Source organism: Xiphophorus hellerii, chromosome 11 (genome assembly GCF_003331165.1).
Source record: "Xiphophorus hellerii strain 12219 chromosome 11, Xiphophorus_hellerii-4.1, whole genome shotgun sequence".
NCBI classification, from domain to species: Eukaryota; Metazoa; Chordata; class Actinopteri; order Cyprinodontiformes; family Poeciliidae; genus Xiphophorus; species Xiphophorus hellerii.
Genome location: NC_045682.1, coordinates 25590359 through 25610376, shown reverse-complemented (window position 1 = coordinate 25610376; position 20018 = coordinate 25590359). Strand labels below are relative to the sequence as shown.

The window sequence follows — 20018 nt, the reverse complement described above, 5'->3', positions numbered from 1 at the left end:
TCTTCTAACTTGGTGCTCGAGGAAAAGTACCATTTTTTTCTTTTACTAACAGACAAATCAACAAGAGTGTGCACATAATAACTACATGAGCTCTGCTTCTGTTTAGAGAAAAATATTGGTGACAATGGAAACATTTTATGTGTAAATTAGTTAGTTAAACACCATTCCTTCATATATTTGGAAACAACTCATAGTTGCATGAAAAGGTGATATACATGGAAACACTTTTTCCTGTCTACATCACAAAGTAGATTACCGGTAATTAGAAAGAGGATGTGACGGTTCCGGTTACGTGTTTAGTTAATTAGAAGCATAGCATATGACTGTACAAAATGATTATTTAGTTATAATCAAATGGCTGAGAAATTATTTTTTAAATCCAATCACTGTTTTTATTTTTGAATTACATCAGAAGCAGAAGGAAAGAAATTCCAGCATGTGTGTTCACAGTCTGGTGGTATCATATATGCAAATGAAATGGAGATATGGTTTATTCTTGGGGTATTCATGAGCATAAAGCAGATGATTTTGTTTAACTTGTATCTGTGTGGAGGTGTCTCTTCCCAAGTGTTATATTTTGTCTTTCTGAATGCATAAATATGATGACTGGTGCCATAATTCTCCAATGTTGTGGTTATTACCACTTCTTACTTTAATGTGTATACATATGTATATATTTTTTCTTATTTTTGAAATTTTATGAGATTATTAAATATACAAAGATAAATGTTTTCTTTTTCAAAGTGTTTCACTGTACATTTACTCAGCTCCAATTCACACATCTTTATCTTGAGTACCAATAAGTAGGGAGGATTCTTTTAACCCGATGGCATCCAAAGTCAGTCCTCAAAGGTTTGTCTTCTTCATGTTTTAGCGCTTTCACTTGTTCGGCACACCTGAATCAAATGATGGGTCATCATCAGGCCTCTGCAAAACTTCGTAATATGAGATGAGAAGATATTTGCACAATTTGAATCAGCTAAGTAGAAAGCTGAGCTACATCTAAAACTGGCAGGACACTGGCCCTTGAGGACTGAATCTGCACAAAAGAAATGTAAATGTTTAATAAAAATAAAAACTAAAATGCATCAGGCTTTTACAATGAACTGGTACAACAGCCATCGGGCTCCACCTAGAGTTATGCAAACCGGTTGCAAGACGACAGAGAGAAACTGACCTCGAATATACAGGAATTAAACCACAGCGCAAAAGCACCAGCATTGCTTGGGTTGCTCCTCATGCGTCTCTGATTTGTATATAAAGCTACCGCATGCTTCCATCAAAATAGTGCGCCTCTTGCTTCACACCTCCTGTCTCGCCACTTTCCATTAGCATTCCCTGGTCAGGCAGCAGTATGAAAGTGAGATGCACACCTGCCACAGTCAGAGTCTAAGGCCTGCCGCATCACAGCTACTCACTTAAGTTTGGCTCTAGCAGGCTGGATAGTTGTTTACCAGGCTAGCTTTCCCTTTAGATTGATGGATAACAGGCTGGCTGACTGATTGAATGTCCAGCTTGCCAGCTTGTTATACAAGTCCATGGTTGGCTGTATAATTGCCTCCAGGGTGAACAGGTCAGCTTCGTTCGCTTTCATCCTGTCGCCTCTTTTGTTGCCCTTCTTTGCTCCGTCTCCACACCTCTGCACCCCCTTTCTACCCCCATTGCACTCCAACCAAAACCAAACAGCAGCTGTACCAGAGGTAAGAATGTCAGAAACTGTGCTCCCTTCAGTTTTCAGACAGGTTCCTAGAATAGAACAGCATTCACAGCGTGCAGAGTGGAAGCTAAACCCCAGAGGCTACTCGCTTCTCTCTGACATCCTCGATTCAAGAGCGGTGGTACAGAGCTAGCTGCCACAGTCGTCCACACAGAGCAACAGACAGTGTCACAGCTAAATTATAAACAAAAAGGAGTGAAAGTGGGAGTACTCCCATCAATAACTTAGAGAAGCACATGCATTTAGCGATACAAGATTAATATTTACATACACACATTAACACTTGTAAGGTTAGAGCAACAGATCAAGCTAGATAAGATTTCATCCTTTCTTTAATTTTACATACAGACTTATTTATTGATAAAAGCCAGTTTAAAAACTCCTTTTGGTTCAACTTTCTACGTGTTAAAAAAAATCAGGGTAGAGAGCTGAAAAGGATGATTTTGTACATTTGACTAAAGTGGAAGGAATCAAGTTGCTTTGCAATCATTACCTTCATTTTCCTGATATGAATTCTCTAGATTTAGAATTTCAGTCTTCATGTGTATTAGTTGCCCATTGTCCTTGATATATAATTTGTATTAATAGTGTGCATGTGAATTAGTAAATAGCGTCTGTCACCTGACAGCAGTTAGTGTGACCAATGAATCTATATAAGTAATATAAATGCAGTCCATTTACTCTTTACCACAAATGCAGCTTGTGTATTCCAGAAATGCTTTGATTGCTCTGATGAATTTTAAATCTCTAGTTTTTGTAAAGCTTTTACCTTCCCACACCGATTTCAGGTTATTCTGAACTATCGTTAAGAACCATATTAAAAGGAAGAAATGAGAGCAGCACTGAAAATGTCTAGCCTTCTCGTTGTGAGTGGTCATTAATAAATTATTAAAAATTCACTCAGGCAATGGTGCGTGAGAAAGAAGTCACAGTAAAATAGGGTTTTAAAACTATTTTTAAACTAACACACAGTTAGTATGTAGTTGACATTTTTGACTGTCTTTAAGCAAGCTACTATTTGTTAGCTTGGATAATTTTGCCATCGCAGCAGTTTTTATGAGTTTTAGCTACAAGGCATATAACTGACATGATTTTTATCCATGAGATTATGATAGAAGGAGGGATACTTGCATTAGGACTGTTAGAATAACTTCACACTTCTGGGCGTCAACAACCTATTTTTTATGCAAATCTTATTTTCTTACTGTTAATCTTTTCTTTCTTCCTGGGGCTTATAGATTTATTTAATGTTGTGCAGAAATACAAAGTCTGGTAGCACATGATCAACCTCATGTACATCAGACACCCCAGCATCTGAAACAGAAGGGGATGTCTACTTTAAAGATAACAAATAGGCAATCTCCAAAACTGTAAATATGACTTGTATCTTCAGAATCCCCTGGGTGATCCTCAGATGTTAACAACTCTTGTCATATTACGTTGGCCTTTGAAAGGTCACACATAGCAAATTGCCCTTGCAATAGGACGAAGAGGGCCAAACAGGCTTTGTCAGACTGACAAAGCAGGCAGCGACCACCCTCGGGTCATCTTGCCTTTAATGTGACGCAGCAGTGAAGAGTTCTGCTGACTCTCAGGGATGCACAGTGTGTACGACTCTGACTGGCAGCCAGACTCTTTTGTGGAAGACTGCTGTGTGGGAGGTTTCCCTCCATCCTGTGATTCCTATACGTACATTCATCCATGCAAGGGCATTTGACCCTGTGAGAGAAAATGTGAGTGATTAAATCCCTTAAGTTATTGTATGCACATAGTTTATGTAGAATGTGACAGCCACATTTTACTAAATGGTTTTGGTCTTCTTTCAGTGTCTGTATGCCTGATTTAAATATTGATCTCTGTCTGGGGTAAAGAGATTTTAGATGGAATTGTACATTTTTATATGTAACCACCATAACAAAAGTCAGTCTTCATTAGTTTCCTGGTACATATTTACTTTATAATTTGACAAGAAAGCAGAGAGGTGTTCTATTTATTTTCCTTTTTTATTTTTGTATTTTTGACATTACCGGTAATTTGATTTGTTTATTTACATTGCATTAGTGTACACTAAGAAATTTCACTTTTGTATGATATTTTTTCCCCTTTTTATACTTTTGTAGAGCATTGGATTTTGGTTACTGTGCTTTATTTACTACTTAGTAATTATTCAATGATCCCTATGTTTGATCTTGTTTATATATTGTGATTACTCATTCAATCTTTCTTCTTCTGATGTTCTTTCAAGTCTTTAGATTTATCAGCTGATTTTCACTTTGTTATTCAGCCTAACTGTTTGTTGTTGCAGTAATCACCTTTCCAGTACATTAATCTCGCAGTTTCCTCAGTTTCTTGCCAGTTTCTCTGGTTCTGCTCCCAAACTTTCCTCACAGGTTCCAGTCCTCACCATTTTGGTATTTTGAAGGACTCTGAAGTACTTGTAAGTTCATTAAAGTTTTCTTACTCATCTCGGCCAACTTGTACCCATTCCTCCTGCATTTGTGTCCTCGTCACAAAGCATTATAACAGTATGGTTGTCAAAAACAAAAAAGTAAAAATCGAAAACTTTTGAATCAAACCAAAATACAAGATGTGAAGTGACAAAACATACAGCAGGTTTCGCAAAGAGTCATCTTTTACAACATTGATAAAATCAAATCTCTAAATGGTGCTCTTGTGATTAGGTAAAAAATATATTTTACAGTTCAGTCTTGCAAGGTTTCAGTTCATTTTTTATCATAAGTGATTGAAAGTTTCTCTATCTTATGCTGTAAACCACAACTTTCCTAGAGAGTCACATTAATATACTGACCCCATGGAAATGGACAATTGAAAGCTAGGAGATGTTTGTTTTCACTGGTTTTTTGTTCCATTTGTTTTGTTTTAATACGTTCTGATATGAAACAGTTTTGTTGGGGTTAGGAAATGTTCCAGATTCAATTATGTCTGGGCTGAGGACAGTCATTCCAGCTGATAGAGGAGATTGTCTGTCACTGCCAGAGAAATGTAATTGTCAAAGGGACATAACATTTTATGGTCCTCCTACTCATATTACATTTCTATGAGGTCATAATAATTCCACATATTTTTAAGAGAATAGCACCTCTCTGGCCATCCAATGTGATAAAACATCAAGGCAGGAGCTTTTAGAAAGCAAAAGTTTAACATGCTTCTGGATCTCTGTTCTCGCTACTCGCCCCTAAAGACAGAGTCTCTAGTAAAAACTCATATTACATTTTTGAAAAGGCTTATGAAAATAAAGTTTTAATTAAATTAAGGTGCTGAAGGTGAAATTTTCATCTTGGAAAAAAAACAACTTAATTTGATAAATAACTGTTTGGAAATGCACCAGCGTCAAGAACATTATAAAATACAAATTTCTGATCCAATGCACACGTAGATTTGAAGTTCATATTAGCAATCGGTCGTTTTTAGGTCAACATTCCTCAATTTAAATAGTTAATCATATTTCTGAAAATTATGTGACTAAACGTAGAGCAAAGATGGCACTGAAAATCAAAATGCAAACAGAGGTCACATATTTTGTTGTATTACTAAAGTCACCATTAATCCACATTAAACCACTTCCTGCATTTAATTTCTGCTTTATAAATCCCAATTTCTCTCTTCAGGTTTTGTTTTTTCCTTCTCAGTTTTAGGAGTTCTTAAAACAACCTTCTTTTTTGGCAATGTCACTACCAAAGTTTCACAGCCCGAAATACATATGCATGCAAATATTGACACTCTCATCCTGGCAGAAGCAAGTGTGACAATCTGGCACAACAGTAGCAACATTGGACAGAAGGTCACATTTCACTGCTGCAGAGTTTGACAGTGAACAAGTGTTTCTTTTTTTTCCTTTGCAAGTCTCTGTGGATCAAGGTGCTTGTACGGAATAGCAACAAGGTTGATACCAATAATAAACAATATCAATCTTTAGTGCTTGTAGAATTTTAATGAAATAAGCTCATTAACAGTTTAATGAACCTTGCAGGAAACATTGTGACTTCAGAAGAGTTTTGTGAATCTCCAGAGTTTTGTGTTCACTCTGCTAAAAGGGAATGTAAAAATTTAAAAGCAACAACCCAGACTGAATATTTGTGTTGCTCAGCTGTAGAAGTAAAACATATTTTATTTCCAAACTTGTTTAAAAGTGCCAGAGGCTTTAAGAAGCTGTTGCAAATCTACTGTTAGAAGGTTTGGAGACAAGGTTTAATATTAAGGCAATTGGTATTGATATTGTGAATAGAACAGTAAATATATGTACAACTAATTGTATCCAACGCTGTTGCTTATTTTAAATTTAGTTAAACAAAGAAGTTATTGCTGCCAGCATTGTTAATATTAATTGGCAACTGATGCTTTAAGTTAATTGTGGTTAGAACACAATTTAGCTGTGTTAATTGTGCTGTCATACATATATACAAATCCCTTTCTTTCCATCCTTTTCTGATCTTATGATTTTATAGCATGAACCCACTCATCACTGCTATCCTCAGTGATACAATCATTCCTAATGAGCCACAGAAAACGGGGAAAAACCCCAGCAATCACATAAAGTTATACAAGTGAATCTAAAAATAGACTTCATCCCACAGCTATGTTCTCACACATCATATGGCTTTGCCAGTAAGCAGATCACATGTTTTCAGATTGTAAAAACTCACTGAAGATTTATATACAAATCTTATATATATATAAGTCTCCCACTTGTCTATTTAGCTTTTTCCCATCGGTTTTGTTAAGTAGCACTTAAAATTCTCCCCTTTTGAAATTTGAGTACCGTAGGTTGTCTTATTTTTTTTCTGGCGGTATATTCTATTCATGTGCAAAAAAATCCGGAGCTCAACAGTTAAATCGCTCAACGAACAATCACAGCATGAGTTTCATTTACAATTCCTCTACAGTGTAGTGCTGCTTATTTTCTTGGTGGTACCCTGCAGAACATAGATGCTTCCCATGTGCCAAAAGCTTATCAGCTTGTGCTGGTGCTGAGCCTATGACTGGAAGCGATAAAAGTGGATGAGAATATGAGGGAGCAACACAGTGGTAATATGTGTATGTGTGTGAATTTACATGAGATAGGGAGAGCATCTGTGTCTTTGTTGCTTTGTGTCTTTGTTGCGCTGTGTGTGTCAGATGGAAAAGGGGAAAGGGGATGAAGGCACTGCAGGGGCCAGCTCTTATTTTTACTGTCTATCGCGTTGACATTTCTGAGGTAGAAGAGGTGCTACGATGGCACCAAGAGTTTGTGTGGATAAGACACGGCAGATTCTGTGAAATTCTGTGGCTGCAGTTTCCCCGTTCTCTCTTAAGAAGAGGTGATTGAGTTGCATCACAAGAATGTTGCAATGTTGCACTCAAGCACGTTTCTGCTCCCTCTTGATAAATGCATCACACCCTTACTTAAGCATGCAAAACGCACTTCTTCAACCACGCGTATGCAAACACCTCCTCCTGAGCGCTGCAGGGTTTCTGTTCTGTAAACAGGTGTTGGAGCAGTATGGCAGCGTTTTCTAGTAGGGCATCCTCCCCGTGGCATCATTTGCAATTTTAAAAATGCACTTATTTTCAACTCACTCTTTACCAAAATAACACAAGCAAAATGAGACTTTTGCATTTTAAATGGCAATAAATATTTATGTATTTACTTTGTGTTGTATTGTAGGAACCCAGCTAATTTAAAGCAGCCTGCTTTTGTGTGGTGTTAAAGTGTAGAATGAATTGTTCCTCTGTTAAAATGTATTGATACAGTGACACCTGCTGGAAACATAGCAAATTTTTAATCACAATGATCAGGTTTTATTTTCAAAATCATCTTATGAATAGAGGCATGCTTTATTATTATTATTGACTGTGAAGCCTCAGATGTATGTTCATAACAGATTCTTAAAATGCACACCCATTACTGTAAACCAATAACTATAATACACACATAGAAAGCATACTGCACATTCTCCTTTTCCTTCTAGCCTGTTGTATTCTATAACTCCTGCTGCAGGACTTCAAGGGCTTAACTTCTTTCAAATGTATTATGATGGGAATAAATCAAACTTTTAACAAACTCCTGAAGAGAATACTGACCATTCTGCAAAAATTGAGCAGAAAGTGAGCTTGGTCCTCTTCACTCTAGATTTGATGCTTTCCCCTTTAGAAAAGAAGCACAGCTGTACCCACTGCTCCTCTGCTATTCTGTTTTTATATTTGAACATTCCTTATGTATTTTTTTCTAACAGGTTACTGCATGGTGCAGAGCTCACTAGTATAGATCTTAAAAATATAACAAGGCAGAACAATTAAGCTGCAGCGTTCAAGGATGTTGCTTTTGTTGTTTTTTTTGGTATTTTTTATTTCAGCATGTATTCTCAAGCATAATAACTTTTCAGCTTATCCCAATCGTTAAGAATTTGTTCAAGGACAAATTTAATGAAAATATGTTGTCAATCATTGGCCAACAGTCTTTTGTGAGCCATAATAAAAGAGTCAAAATTGCCAATTGTTGTCAACATTATCATCTTATTCAGTGTCTCTCTTTTAATCATAAACAACATGGGTCAAATCTAGTGCCAATGTTTTTCTTAAATTGCAAAGTTATTATGGCATTTCAAATTTGGTTTGACATTGTGTCATAATAACTTTGCAATTCAACAGTTCCGTATGTCTTTTGTTACTGCTGAGTTCTGTGTAAAACTGAAGGGTGACGGGGTGCTGACATGTTTCACCATATGTCTGATGTAGTCTTTCAGATTTGCCCTGAAAAATCTGAAATCCATGTGATTAATTCGGAGTCCAGTCAAAAATGCTCTTTCAATCTGCCAGCCAGGATTAGTGGGTGGCCAGTATTAAATGCAGAGAGGATATCTGTAAATTCAACAACTCGTCCATGTGTTGTACAAGCCTCCAGGTAGATATGCACAAACATTGTCTGCTATAGGAAAACTGAAAAGGTCCAAGTTGCATACCCAAAGAGTGATTATGTTTTTATGAATCTTTTTTGTTTATGGAAATTTTGTGTTGCTTAGGGAAAATTTTGAACTCACCAAATATTTCATTCTTGCACAATATAGATTTCTATCCCATCCAGTCTTATGCAAAATTATTTATGCTAATTTTCTTTTGACCTCAAAATACTGAGATCTAAATCATGTAATTGTGGCTCTGGGTGTTTATGGTTAGTCCTTCAACCCAAACGAAAGTTATTTGCAACCTTTCAAGACTGACCTGCAATTAGCTCCATACAACTACTATTTTCTTTTCTGCTGAAAACAAAAACTAAAGGGTATCATGCTCCGTAGCACAGGTGTCAAACACCAGTCCTGGAGGGCCACTGTCCTGCAACTTTTAGATGTGCCTCTTCTGCACCACACCTGAATAGAATAATTAGGTTATTAGCAAGGCGCTGGAGAACTGATCTCCACAAGGAGGAGGTAATTAAACCATTTCATTCCAGTGTTTTGTACCTGTGGCACATCTAAAAACTGCAGGACACTGGCCCTTGAGGACTGGAGTTTGGCACCCCTGCTCTATAGCATGACATCAAACTTCAGTGTGGTAGCCTGTTGGTTGTATAGTATTATTATTTTTTTCCACACATAGGATTAAATAATATTGTATCTCTAATACATTTGCAAAATTTACCAAATGAATTTAACATTCAGAGGAGACCTGCTATTGCAAGTGTATTGAGGGGGAAGATCAACAAAAACCCACAACATATAGTCAGAGTTGAAATGAAATCAGCAAAATTCTGCTCCGAGGCGACACTCATAATCCAGTACGTCGCCACATTTTCATGACCATTACAGGAGTCAAGGGTCTTGCCTTCAAATGCCTCACACGTGACAATCAGTACTGATTGTCTGAGTAGGTAAACTGGTATTTTATTGCACATTCTCACCAATGTAAACTGATATTTATCTTCCTCTTTCAAGGAAGCAAATGACTTTTCATTTCTGCTGATCATGACACAACCATTACCTCTCATGTGCAGATTGCTGCTTGAATCCTGTTTGATTTTCTGTCTGGTTTTTAAAAATGCTGACTTCTGAAATGCATTGTTGCAGATTCAGGAAAACATGGATCAGTGAAAAGGTTAGCATCAAACTTTTAATGTACCTTACATGAAAGGCAGTGGAGAAAAAAACATGATGGGTTGTTCACTGGTTTTTTAAGTTCTCACTCTGATTAATATGTAGTTTGTTGACTTTATAGCTACACTTTAAATAGGATTAGAGCTTTGAAATAGAATATGTTGAAATAGAAGACTTTAACTCCACAACTCAGTAGTTATGCAGTTAAACGTATTGGTTAAATATGCCCTGGACAAACTTCCTGTTGCTTCTATACATGTGCAATAAATGCCACTGTGTGTTAACTAGGTATCCCTATTTGCTGCGGACAACAGGGAGACTAGATGAGACATGCTTTGTTTGAGACTGCTCTATGTTTTATCCTGTCACAGAAACTCAGATAATTTCCTGCGTTTTAATTGGCTGGGGGTCGACAGATGGAAGGGCTCACCCAGGGTGCCATTCAGAGGAGACCTGCCACTGCATATCATTCCACGAATTATTGACTCGGCTCTGTGCGCCGGGTTAATTAGATTAAAACTATGTGTTATGGGAGGACACAAGTCAATAGCAACTTGGGATGCTAACATCCTAAACAATGGGGCCAAAGCTGATTTTATTTGAATCCTGAAACTGTTCCAAGGGAACTCTATTAAAAATGGAAGAAACATTCAACTTAAAAATGGGCCGAGTGTTTTTCTCTGAGGAAATTATGCTGCTGGTTTTGACACTTGATAAAACTGAAAAGCAGAAAAACAAAGGTTATTTAACATACTGAATTCCATCAGAAAGTCCAGAAGAGTTGAGAAATTCTTCATCATTCTCCACACTGAAAACCATTGACAAGAGACATTAATTAAACTCATAACCCAGTTCAACAGCAGATTCAATTAAGTGTAATTAATTTGGTGTTAAGAGATGAGCGTGTTTTCTGATAACGAAGTGCCACAAAGTAAAACTCAGACTTTTACTCTTGTTTTGGATGTCTATTTTATAATATATTTACCACCAATGACAAAGAAAATATTTTCACTTTTCTGCTAAATTCACCAACTGCACAATTCTTAAGTAGTAAGTAGTACAAGATAAGTAGTATTTCAAAAGAGCAGAAGAAATTTTATGTTTTTTGAACATAATATTTGTTGTTAACTGGTTGCTAAGAGACGTTTTCTGATAACGAAGTGCCACAAAGTAAACATCTGATTTTTACTTTTTTTACCAACTGTAAATTTCTTGTGTCTAAGCAGATAAGCAGTAAATCCTGTCCGTCTTAAGCAAGATCCGCCCTCTCCCTCTCACCTCCCGCCTGCCTGTGGGAGTCAAAGGACCCAGTAGTGCTGATGCATAGCAGCCTCACTTCTGTCAGACCTACAGTGTACTTCACCACCATCAGAATATGTGCATGAACATGTGAATGAGATATTTTTTTTAAAAAATGACCAAGATCTGAACTGAAAAACATTGTGAGATTCCTGCCTAGTTTTAAGAAGCCTTGAGGTCACCGTTGCAACTTTGTGACTTTTCTTCTGGTTTGGCCTCACAGGAAGAACAACCACACTCTTGAGTTATTTTCTACAAATATTTAAAATCTTTTCAAGTTCAAGCATTTGATTATGTTTCATTTTAGGTGTGGTCATAATTTCTCACAGTCACAGTTTGACTTTGCAAACGGGTGGTTGTGACATTTTAGTTTGAAAAACAAGTCAGAGCTATGTTTAGAAATATTGCTTCACCTTGGAATGTGGATTCACTTCACCAGACTCTAAAAGGAGAGCCATTTCATAATACCTTTTGTTTACTTTGCACTGAAAACATTTTTTAGGAAGTAGTCATGATCGAATGCTATGCATCAAACAGCCACTAGAGGAGGTTGCATACAAGCACATGACTTAAACCCAGAGGGGTTCTTAGTCACATTTTCTCTTTACGTAACATGTAAAACCACAAATATGACCAATCACTGACAGATGAGTTATAGCTAACAGTGACAAAAACAAATTCCCTCTGCTAATGACAAGTCTTCGCATAAAGAAGCTGCTTTAGTGGATTCTTCACACTCAGATTTCCCCCTCCTTGTCCAAGTACCACAAATGTGATGTTTCACAAGAGCAAAGACAGTCATCCTTGCCAGTCTGCACTTCATTAAGCTGATTGCTCGTCTGTGTAAGCTGCTTGCTTCGCCTGCCAGTTCTCACTGCCTGCCCGACCCCTGCAACTTGTTCTGATTAAAGAGGAACCTCATAAATATGCCGCTGCCTATAAACAATTCCTTTGCTACATCAAAGTCACAAGGAAGTTTTTAAGCTGCTTTTACAGTCCTAACAAAAGCACAGGCACTGCAAGCTCTCAAAACTCACCCTGTGGCTTTAAACTCTGGCATTAAGTTGTGGTTTAATTTAGCTTGTTAATAGATAGGAAAACAACAAGAGTGAAAAATAAGTCCTACTGAGATAGAAGTATTGCTTGTATTATTCTGTTTGTCACTTCTGTTGTTGTTTCCCTGGCTCCCCCGAGTTGTTTTTCTTCCCCTCCTCCTTTTGTCTTTATTACCTAAAACTGATGTAGCCTGTTGTGCAGAGCAAATCTGCTTGTGAAACCTCAAAGCAACCAGACCCACCATAGTATTAGTTTAAGATGCCAGGACAAGATACAAAATAGTTGAATAGTTAACAAAGAGAAACTGATCAAAAATCAAATTGGCAACAATTTAGTTTAATGCATGACTTTCTCCTGTAAATAGGTTAACTGACCTTAGGTAATTTCATTTGTCAAGGCTAAAAATGAACCAATCATTTGGTCAATTTTGCCTTGAATGAATTTTGAACAGTGATCATGTCAAGGACTGAATAATCTGTTTTGTTTTTCTTTTGCTTTTGTAATGTTTAGTAATTAATGAATAAAAGGTAAGAACTCTTGCTAGTTTTAGTCTGCAAACACATCAACCAACAGTATGTATGACGATGAACTTGAATAAAACTCATATAAAGATGAGGGACATATGCTTTCATGCATAAATGGAGTTGTTGTAATGCCTTCATTTTTTGCTGAACTCAAAAACTTGCAGTAAAGATCCCTTCTCCTTTATGTTACAAATTAAATTCGGACCAAGCATATCAAACCATAAAGAAAACTGGAAAATCTGCATCAGCGAGAAAAACATTATCCAAGCATCTCTAGTCAATACTCTTTCTAAAAAAGCAGAATAACTAATGTAGCTGCAATGAGCAGTGACTTAACTTTTTAATAAAAGCAAAAGTACTTCAAAATGTAGGAAGTATAAGTTATTAATTGCAACTAGCTTTGCTTAATAATGTGAGACTACATGACACTGTTGTTCAACTTGCACACGCGATTATTGGTTGTCAATAAGAAGATAATATTCCAGACATCTGGCATTTTTATAAGTTGATTCAAGAAATGCATTTTAGCCTAATAAAAGACATGAGAGCAGAATAAGTGAGAAGAAAATGCATGATTGTATAATTCATGTTTCTTGTTTATGGTTCCCCTTAAACTGAGCTCTTCTGATGACACACCATCATGGACATAAAGCCACATGGATTTATGTTTAAAAAAGCTGCAAAGGATGCACTTCCTCTAAATCTTACAAAAACTAATTTTACCTAGAGATAGGTATCCGTGTATTACTTTTCTTTGCTATAAAAAATTACATATCTGTATGTAAGAATCTAAACAACTTTAATTTCAGATGACAAAACAAAAACAGCATAGAATGCTCAAAAGGAGCAATATAAATACACATTTGGTAAAACTTTGTACCATATTCTCTACCATAAATACACAACATAAGGCACTCATACATTTCCAGCATTGTATTTCATAGGAGATAAATACGTTATTGTGCTATAAATGTGTTGTGAAGAAAAACAGAAACTTCAACTATAGTGGTATAAATTATGCTTTGCTATATAGAGCGTAGGTGACTTTCAGGTTTAACCTGAATTCAATGTTATTTTTAAGGCAATCGGTTTGTGTAAACCACAAGAAAGCGTCAGTGATATGTTCATTCTGTCCTGAGAAGCTAAAACTCCAGTTCATCCTCACAATTATCCTGACATTGAGGCCATTTTCTGACACAAGGCACTGCGTCTGATTGGGAACAAGGCTTAAGAAAACAGCTGCGGTCTGTGCTTTGGTGCCCAGTGCAAGTCCTCGCCCCTGCTCAATTATTGCTGATGTAAACAAGTGAAGAGGATAAACAGCACCCAGACAGAAACACCCCTCCGCATAAGAGGGCAATCGCGTAAACAGGCTGTCCGACGAGGGCAGAACAGGAAGCGCCTTTCTATCCTCACCTAGGGGAAGAAAAACAGGTTGCTAATTTGATCTGAAGTGTTCTGAATGTCACACTTCTTGTGCAGGTGATATGGATAGGCTGTACACTATTTATTTATTTTTTTTAAATGTCAAGCACACATCCTCTCTGTCCATTTTGGAATGCATAAAAGCAAAATACATAAAATATTTCCATGTTTATGATAAGTGGTACATGCTGTATCCCAGCGGAGCAGCATATAGTCCTAACGGGGATATGGGCAGGATGGGTCTTTGGTGGTGGTGATAGGCAGAATACGAATGTCCGTACAGAGACATGGCGCCCAGCGACAGTGGTAACGTAAAGCCGGGATGTAGTGCTGCAGAAGTGGCAGTGGCTGCCACCACTGCCGTCTTGGCATCAGCGGCCATCTTGAGTTTCTCGAGCTCAGCCTCCTGGAGCCTCTTTGCCTTTGCTCTACGGTTCTGGAACCAGATCTTCACCTGGGTCTCCGTCAGGGTCAGGGAGGAGGAGAACTCTGCTCGCTCTGCGATAGACAGGTACTGCTTCTGTCTGAACTTCCTCTCCAGAGCCAGGAGTTGGGATGTAGTGAAGGGAGTGCGGGGTTTTCTGTTGGTCTTGTGTTTCCTCAGCTGACAGCCTGGACTGATGTGACCTTATGCAACAGAAAGGGTGAAAAATTTAGTATAGTAACTTCAACTATTCTGATTATAACATGATCTGAATAGAGTATACACCAAGTAATGACTTTCCAAAAACTTACATGAATTTCAGTTGAAAAACTGACAATCGTGCTTTCACTTAACATTACTACTTTCATTTTTATTAGTTTTAGATTATAATCTGGCTGAGAAATAATTAAAATAAACAAAGTAAGTAAATAAATTATCAATGAACAGAAGTATTGGATGATAAATCAAATTTACTAATATTGTAATTAGTTATATATACTTTTTTATTGTAATACCAAATTCTGACAGAGGGCATTGTGTTACACTTTTGAAAAAAACAATAAAATTTGGAGAAAAAAGTTAACCTTTAATTCGGGTACATTTAAATATTGGTAAAAAAAAAAATCCATTGATGACACAAACGAGGTATGTTTTTTTTTGCTAATATAAACAAAAAATAAATCTAGGTAACATAAGCCATATCACCTAATAACACTTTAACTTCTACCTTGATTTTTAAGTTAATCAACCTATCTTGGGAAGGTTTAGTTTGTAATCCATGTCTTATTTTATTTATTTTTATTTTTTGTAAATATGACAAAAAACATGCTATTAAGTAAGGCAGTCTTTGAACTCAAAAAGTTCAAAGCAACTTAAAATGTACTAAAAAGGCGACGTGGGGCACAAAGTCGACCATGTTTCAATGTAATATTTATTTATGCATTGATTGAAAATTGTGTAAACTCAAATATCCTTGCTTCCTGATTTTTCTGAGTCTTACTTGAAGTTTGTTCTTATTTAAACTAATCTAAAAGGTTTAATGTAGATAATAAACTACATAAAACATTAAAAGTAAATAAACAAGCTTTATTATGCTTGATAACATGGAAATAAACTTACGTGGTTGTGTGGAGAAGGCGCTGGCAGAAACCCAGTGTGAGCATTCCTCTGACTCCGACACCTCAGATTTCACCGGCGAAGAAGGGACCGCCGCGAAACTGTTCCGACCTTCCCCGGGAGGACTACACGTGTCCCGGCACATATACAAAGACTTTAGCCCTTCGGCTGGGGCTGACACGGTAGCTCCAGGTGTTTTACAACAGGTGGACGTTTCGGTGCGGTGATCCGTCGTCCTCCCGGACATGAGCGCCTCCACGCTGAATGGATGACGCCGACGGAGAATCGGCGACGTCTTCTCTTCCCTCTGCACTTCTGGGGAGACCGATCGGTTATTCTCCCTCTCGGAACAGTGACCCAAGTCTTTAGCAGTGTCCTGGGAGGTCATCTTTTCTCCAGGTCTCCTCCAGAAGTAAAGGTGGACTGGAAGCGGAGAGCTCCGTCAGAAGTCCCGTCAGGTGATGGTGTCCTCGGTGAGCGAAGCGCTCTGAGCTGTCAGGTACTGGGAGAGAGTTTGTAAACGTAACACGCTGACAGTTTAACTTTGACCAATCACTGCAGCCCAGAATGTTTACGAGTGAACTTGTGCTGCTTTCAAGAACCGTGGGAAATTATTCTTGTTTTTTTTTAATGAAGTACAACCCGGGAAATTCCTTTTTAAAGAATTTATTCACTTCCAGAGTTGGGTAGTAATTAGTTACATTTACTCAGTTACATTTACTTGAGTAACTTTTTTAAAGAAATATGCTTTTATCGCTACTCTTGAGGAACATTTCTGGATTCTCTACCCACTGAATGAAAAACAAACATGTTTTAATCAACAACTCATCAAACAAAGATACACACCTGCAGTTTTTATTAAAGTTTCATAATTTTTATATTGAAAGAATTGATTTGGATTTTTTATTGTTTGTTTTTTGTCTGATTTTGTTTTTTTGTTTGTTTGTTTTTTGTTACTTCTGTGAATTATTGTCAGTTTGGTCCTTAAAATACCAAAATTTCCATTTAACGCTACATTTTGGTCCATCTGATGTCATTTTAAAATATTTAATGACTGATAATTTGATCAGTTACTCAGTACTTGGATAAACTTTTAAAGAAATACTTTTATAGTCTTACTTGAGTGATTTCTTGGATGGCTACTTTTTATTTTTACTTGAATAAAAATGTGTTGAAGTAATGTGACTCTTACTTGAGTACAATTTTTGGATTCTTTATCCACCCCTACTCACTTCATTATGTCCACATTATGTATATAATGTGGAGAAGCATTTCAACTTAAAATTAATATTTTTAGTTTTGGCAAAAGGTCTAAAAAAGATGCTAACTGACAAATTTGGACAACAAATGTTGACTGTCTGTGTTCTTTGCTCCAAGTGAAGGTTCAATGTAACTTGTGAGGCATGAGTTGGTCACCGATAGAAACAGGGTAACCCAAGGTTTTAAAAGTTACAGTCAAATTATGCATCATGCCATTTGACAGACTTAAATTATAGGCTATTGATGATTGTCCAGATAAAGTGCAGTACTTTTATTTGCCATCGATCAGCTGACTGAAAGGCTTTTCCCACCAAACAAATATTCATCCGAAAAAATTGCCAGTTGCAAAAAAACACTCAAAAAGTGAAACCTTGTGAATTAACCCAGAAATATATTATTTGTGTGTGCCAAGATAAAATTAATTTCCTGCCATTTTTCCCTCTGAAATGCTGGGAAGTGAAAGATTTCTAGACTTTAGTTTTAGTCAGAGTGAATCAGTTCGGCTTCTTTGGGAACTCAATAAGCACAGTTCCATATTGCTTAACTGGCTTAAGAAGTGGATTCAGGGAAATAGGCTGTAAAAATAATAGCCATGCAACAGCATTATCACATGTTAAGCACCAGTAATGGATTAGCTCTAACTCTAACCTCATGAGACTGCATGTGTAAACACGGGCCCCATGCGGATAATTATAGAGAATTATACCCGGGATGAAACACAGATCCCTTTCTTCTTTATCTCCCCTGCTCTCTCATCTGTTTGGTCTCCTCTTTATTGGGACTTTCCATTGTGAGCTGCAGTGCTGGTATGTACAGATTGTCAGGCTTTTATGGAGGGGTTTCACACCAAAATAAAACAGAACCAGTTCTTAAAAGGCTGGTTGTCTCTAAGCCTTGGCAGGACATCTTGGATGGCATCTCTGTTTGCCTTTTACTGACTCATTCATCTTCTTGTTCTATGATTCAATTATTCACAGTGCCAATATAAAATATTTAATTTTTATATATTATGAGATAACTTTTACGTGGAAGTATTCAAAAGAAGGTTTCCTAGCTCCTAATAGAGAGCTGTACTCTTGTCATTTTCCCATATTTTAAAATCTTTCCCCTCTAGTCATGGGTGCCTAAATAATTACTTATCTGTTGCCTTACTACTTGTGTTTAACAAAGAGGCTCTTTTCATACACTGTCTAAATATCAGAATTCACACAACCCTAAAATTGTACAAGATTAATTGGATTCCTTTTCAAAGTTTAAATTTTTTTAACCACTAAAACATCCCTAAAACTAAATGAATTAACAACATGATGAAAAGTCCTTCTTTGTGTGCTTAGATGAAGCCAACAGATCCAGATTGGTTTGTCTGTGTGAAGCAGGCTCTTGGTTCCCAGGAGGCTGCTACTGCTGCCTTATTAAAGTGGGGTTATTTCACAGACAATCAGAGGTTTGTGGAGGCGCCAGTGAGCGGCCAGATGAAAGGACCAACTCCTCAGGGGACAAACTGTTGCCTTATTTTTTTTTACAGCTCAGTTCAGGATCCCCACCTCCTTCTTCCTCCTCCACCCAACCCACTTCTCTGTCTTTCTCTTTCTCTCTCTCTCGGTCTGTGGCTGTGCCTGTAACCCTGCAGGCACCTTGTCAGTCTTGGCTGACTGTCATTTTGGCACGTTTCTTTTATTTCCACCTCCTGACTTTGTCCTTGCAGCCTTTTATCTCTGATACCTTTATTTTAGTTATGCATCATTAGATCACTGCTCTGTATGTTCATTCCTGAAGCTCTTCTTTCTTTCTGTTTCTCACCCTCATGCAAGTTGTTCATCTTCATTTTTTACGTCAGAATTCCATTACTCCTGTTTCTCACAGTCGGCCTTTCATTTTCTGAGCCCCTATGTCTTTCTGTCCTTGAATTGCGTCTTTGTTTGCAGTTAATCCTTATTATTTCCAAATACTTTTGTCATGTTTGGTCTAATATCAAATCAATAAATGTTTCTTTATAAACAGTATGTTGAACCAAGCAAAAAAAAAAAAGAAAAAACAGGCAAAAATTTAAAATTAACTTGTATAATAGTTTTATAGCTCATGTTGCACTAGCATAACTTACAGGCTGTACTGTCATGTCATCTGTGAAGTATGTTGTTCTGAACTAAAAAAGTAATGAGTCTAGGGATACCACACATGCAGTGACGTGGAAAAATATTTTTCCTTCCTAAAGATTTCTTCTTTTTGTCATGCTTGTGTGATCTAAATAATGCTTCATATCATCAGGAACATTTTTAACTTTATATAAAGATAAAATAAATGTAGTTTTCAAATTATTGTAATTGCGTGTTCACACAGGTGTAGTCCTGTGTGGACAAGTAATTGCTCCCTAACGCTAATGACTGGTTGTGCCATTCTTGGCACAACAACTGCTATCAAGTATTTGAGATAACTGCCAGCAGGTCATTTACATCGATGTGAAGCAATTATTTTCAATCAGCCACAACAGAAGGGTTGTAGCATGAATGGGTCATTCCGCTGCATCTCGGTCTGATTTAACTGAATTATATTTTAAAATACTTTTTTAATCCCACAGGGAAATGTTGTTGTAACTCATATTATACAAATTTTAACAAAGATTCATTGTAGATGTTAATGACTATTGGCAAGAAGAATTGCTTGTAGTGGCCTGTTTTACAGTAGTTCTGTGGAAGCTTCTGACTGAAGTCACTGTTGTTGAGGATAGTCAGGGTTGTCTGTAAAGGGAGCAACTTTTTAAGAGACTCCAGAGCAGAACTCAGAGCTGAGCCAACCATCTTTATCAGCTTGTTGAGTTATTTTAGGTCACTGATTGTATGGCTGCCACCAGGTGTGTCGTCAGGGATTTTGGGCACCATGATTAAAAAAAGAGCTATTTTTTAGCTCTTCAAAAGTAGAGTTACTCACGTGCTTTGAATCATTGTCCTCCTGTGTAACCCAAGTGCACTCAGGCTTAAAGTCAAAAACTGGTGGCCAGACATTTTCTCTAAGGACTGTTTTGTAGAGAGAAATCGTGGTTCCATCAATACAATAAATCATCCTAGTTATGAAGTAGCAAAGCAGCCCCATCCCAACATACTACCACAGTATGT

At 37.1% G+C, this 20018-nt stretch overlaps 1 protein-coding gene across 1 annotated transcript; it reads right to left on the bottom strand.

The window, feature by feature from the left end:
• Positions 1–12479: 12479 nt before the first annotated feature.
• msx2b (muscle segment homeobox 2b) lies at positions 12480–16177 on the bottom strand. The gene is made up of 2 exons (XM_032577271.1): positions 15652–16177; positions 12480–14735 (listed from the first exon to the last, which is right to left on the bottom strand). Exons 1-2 carry the CDS (start codon positions 16034–16036, stop codon positions 14278–14280), a joined length of 843 nt encoding a protein of 280 aa, XP_032433162.1. The 5' UTR covers positions 16037–16177; the 3' UTR covers positions 12480–14277.
• Positions 16178–20018: the final 3841 nt, after the last annotated feature.

Bases quoted from the DNA above. Each gene is read 5' to 3' on its own strand.
- msx2b (XM_032577271.1), bottom strand. From the start codon at position 16,036: ATGACCTCCCAGGACACTGCTAAAGACTTGGGTCACTGTTCCGAGAGG. The intron at 14,736-15,651 runs GTAAGTTTATTT...CTGTTGCATAAG, and splicing joins CGCCTTCTCCACACAACCAC to GTCACATCAGTCCAGGCTGT.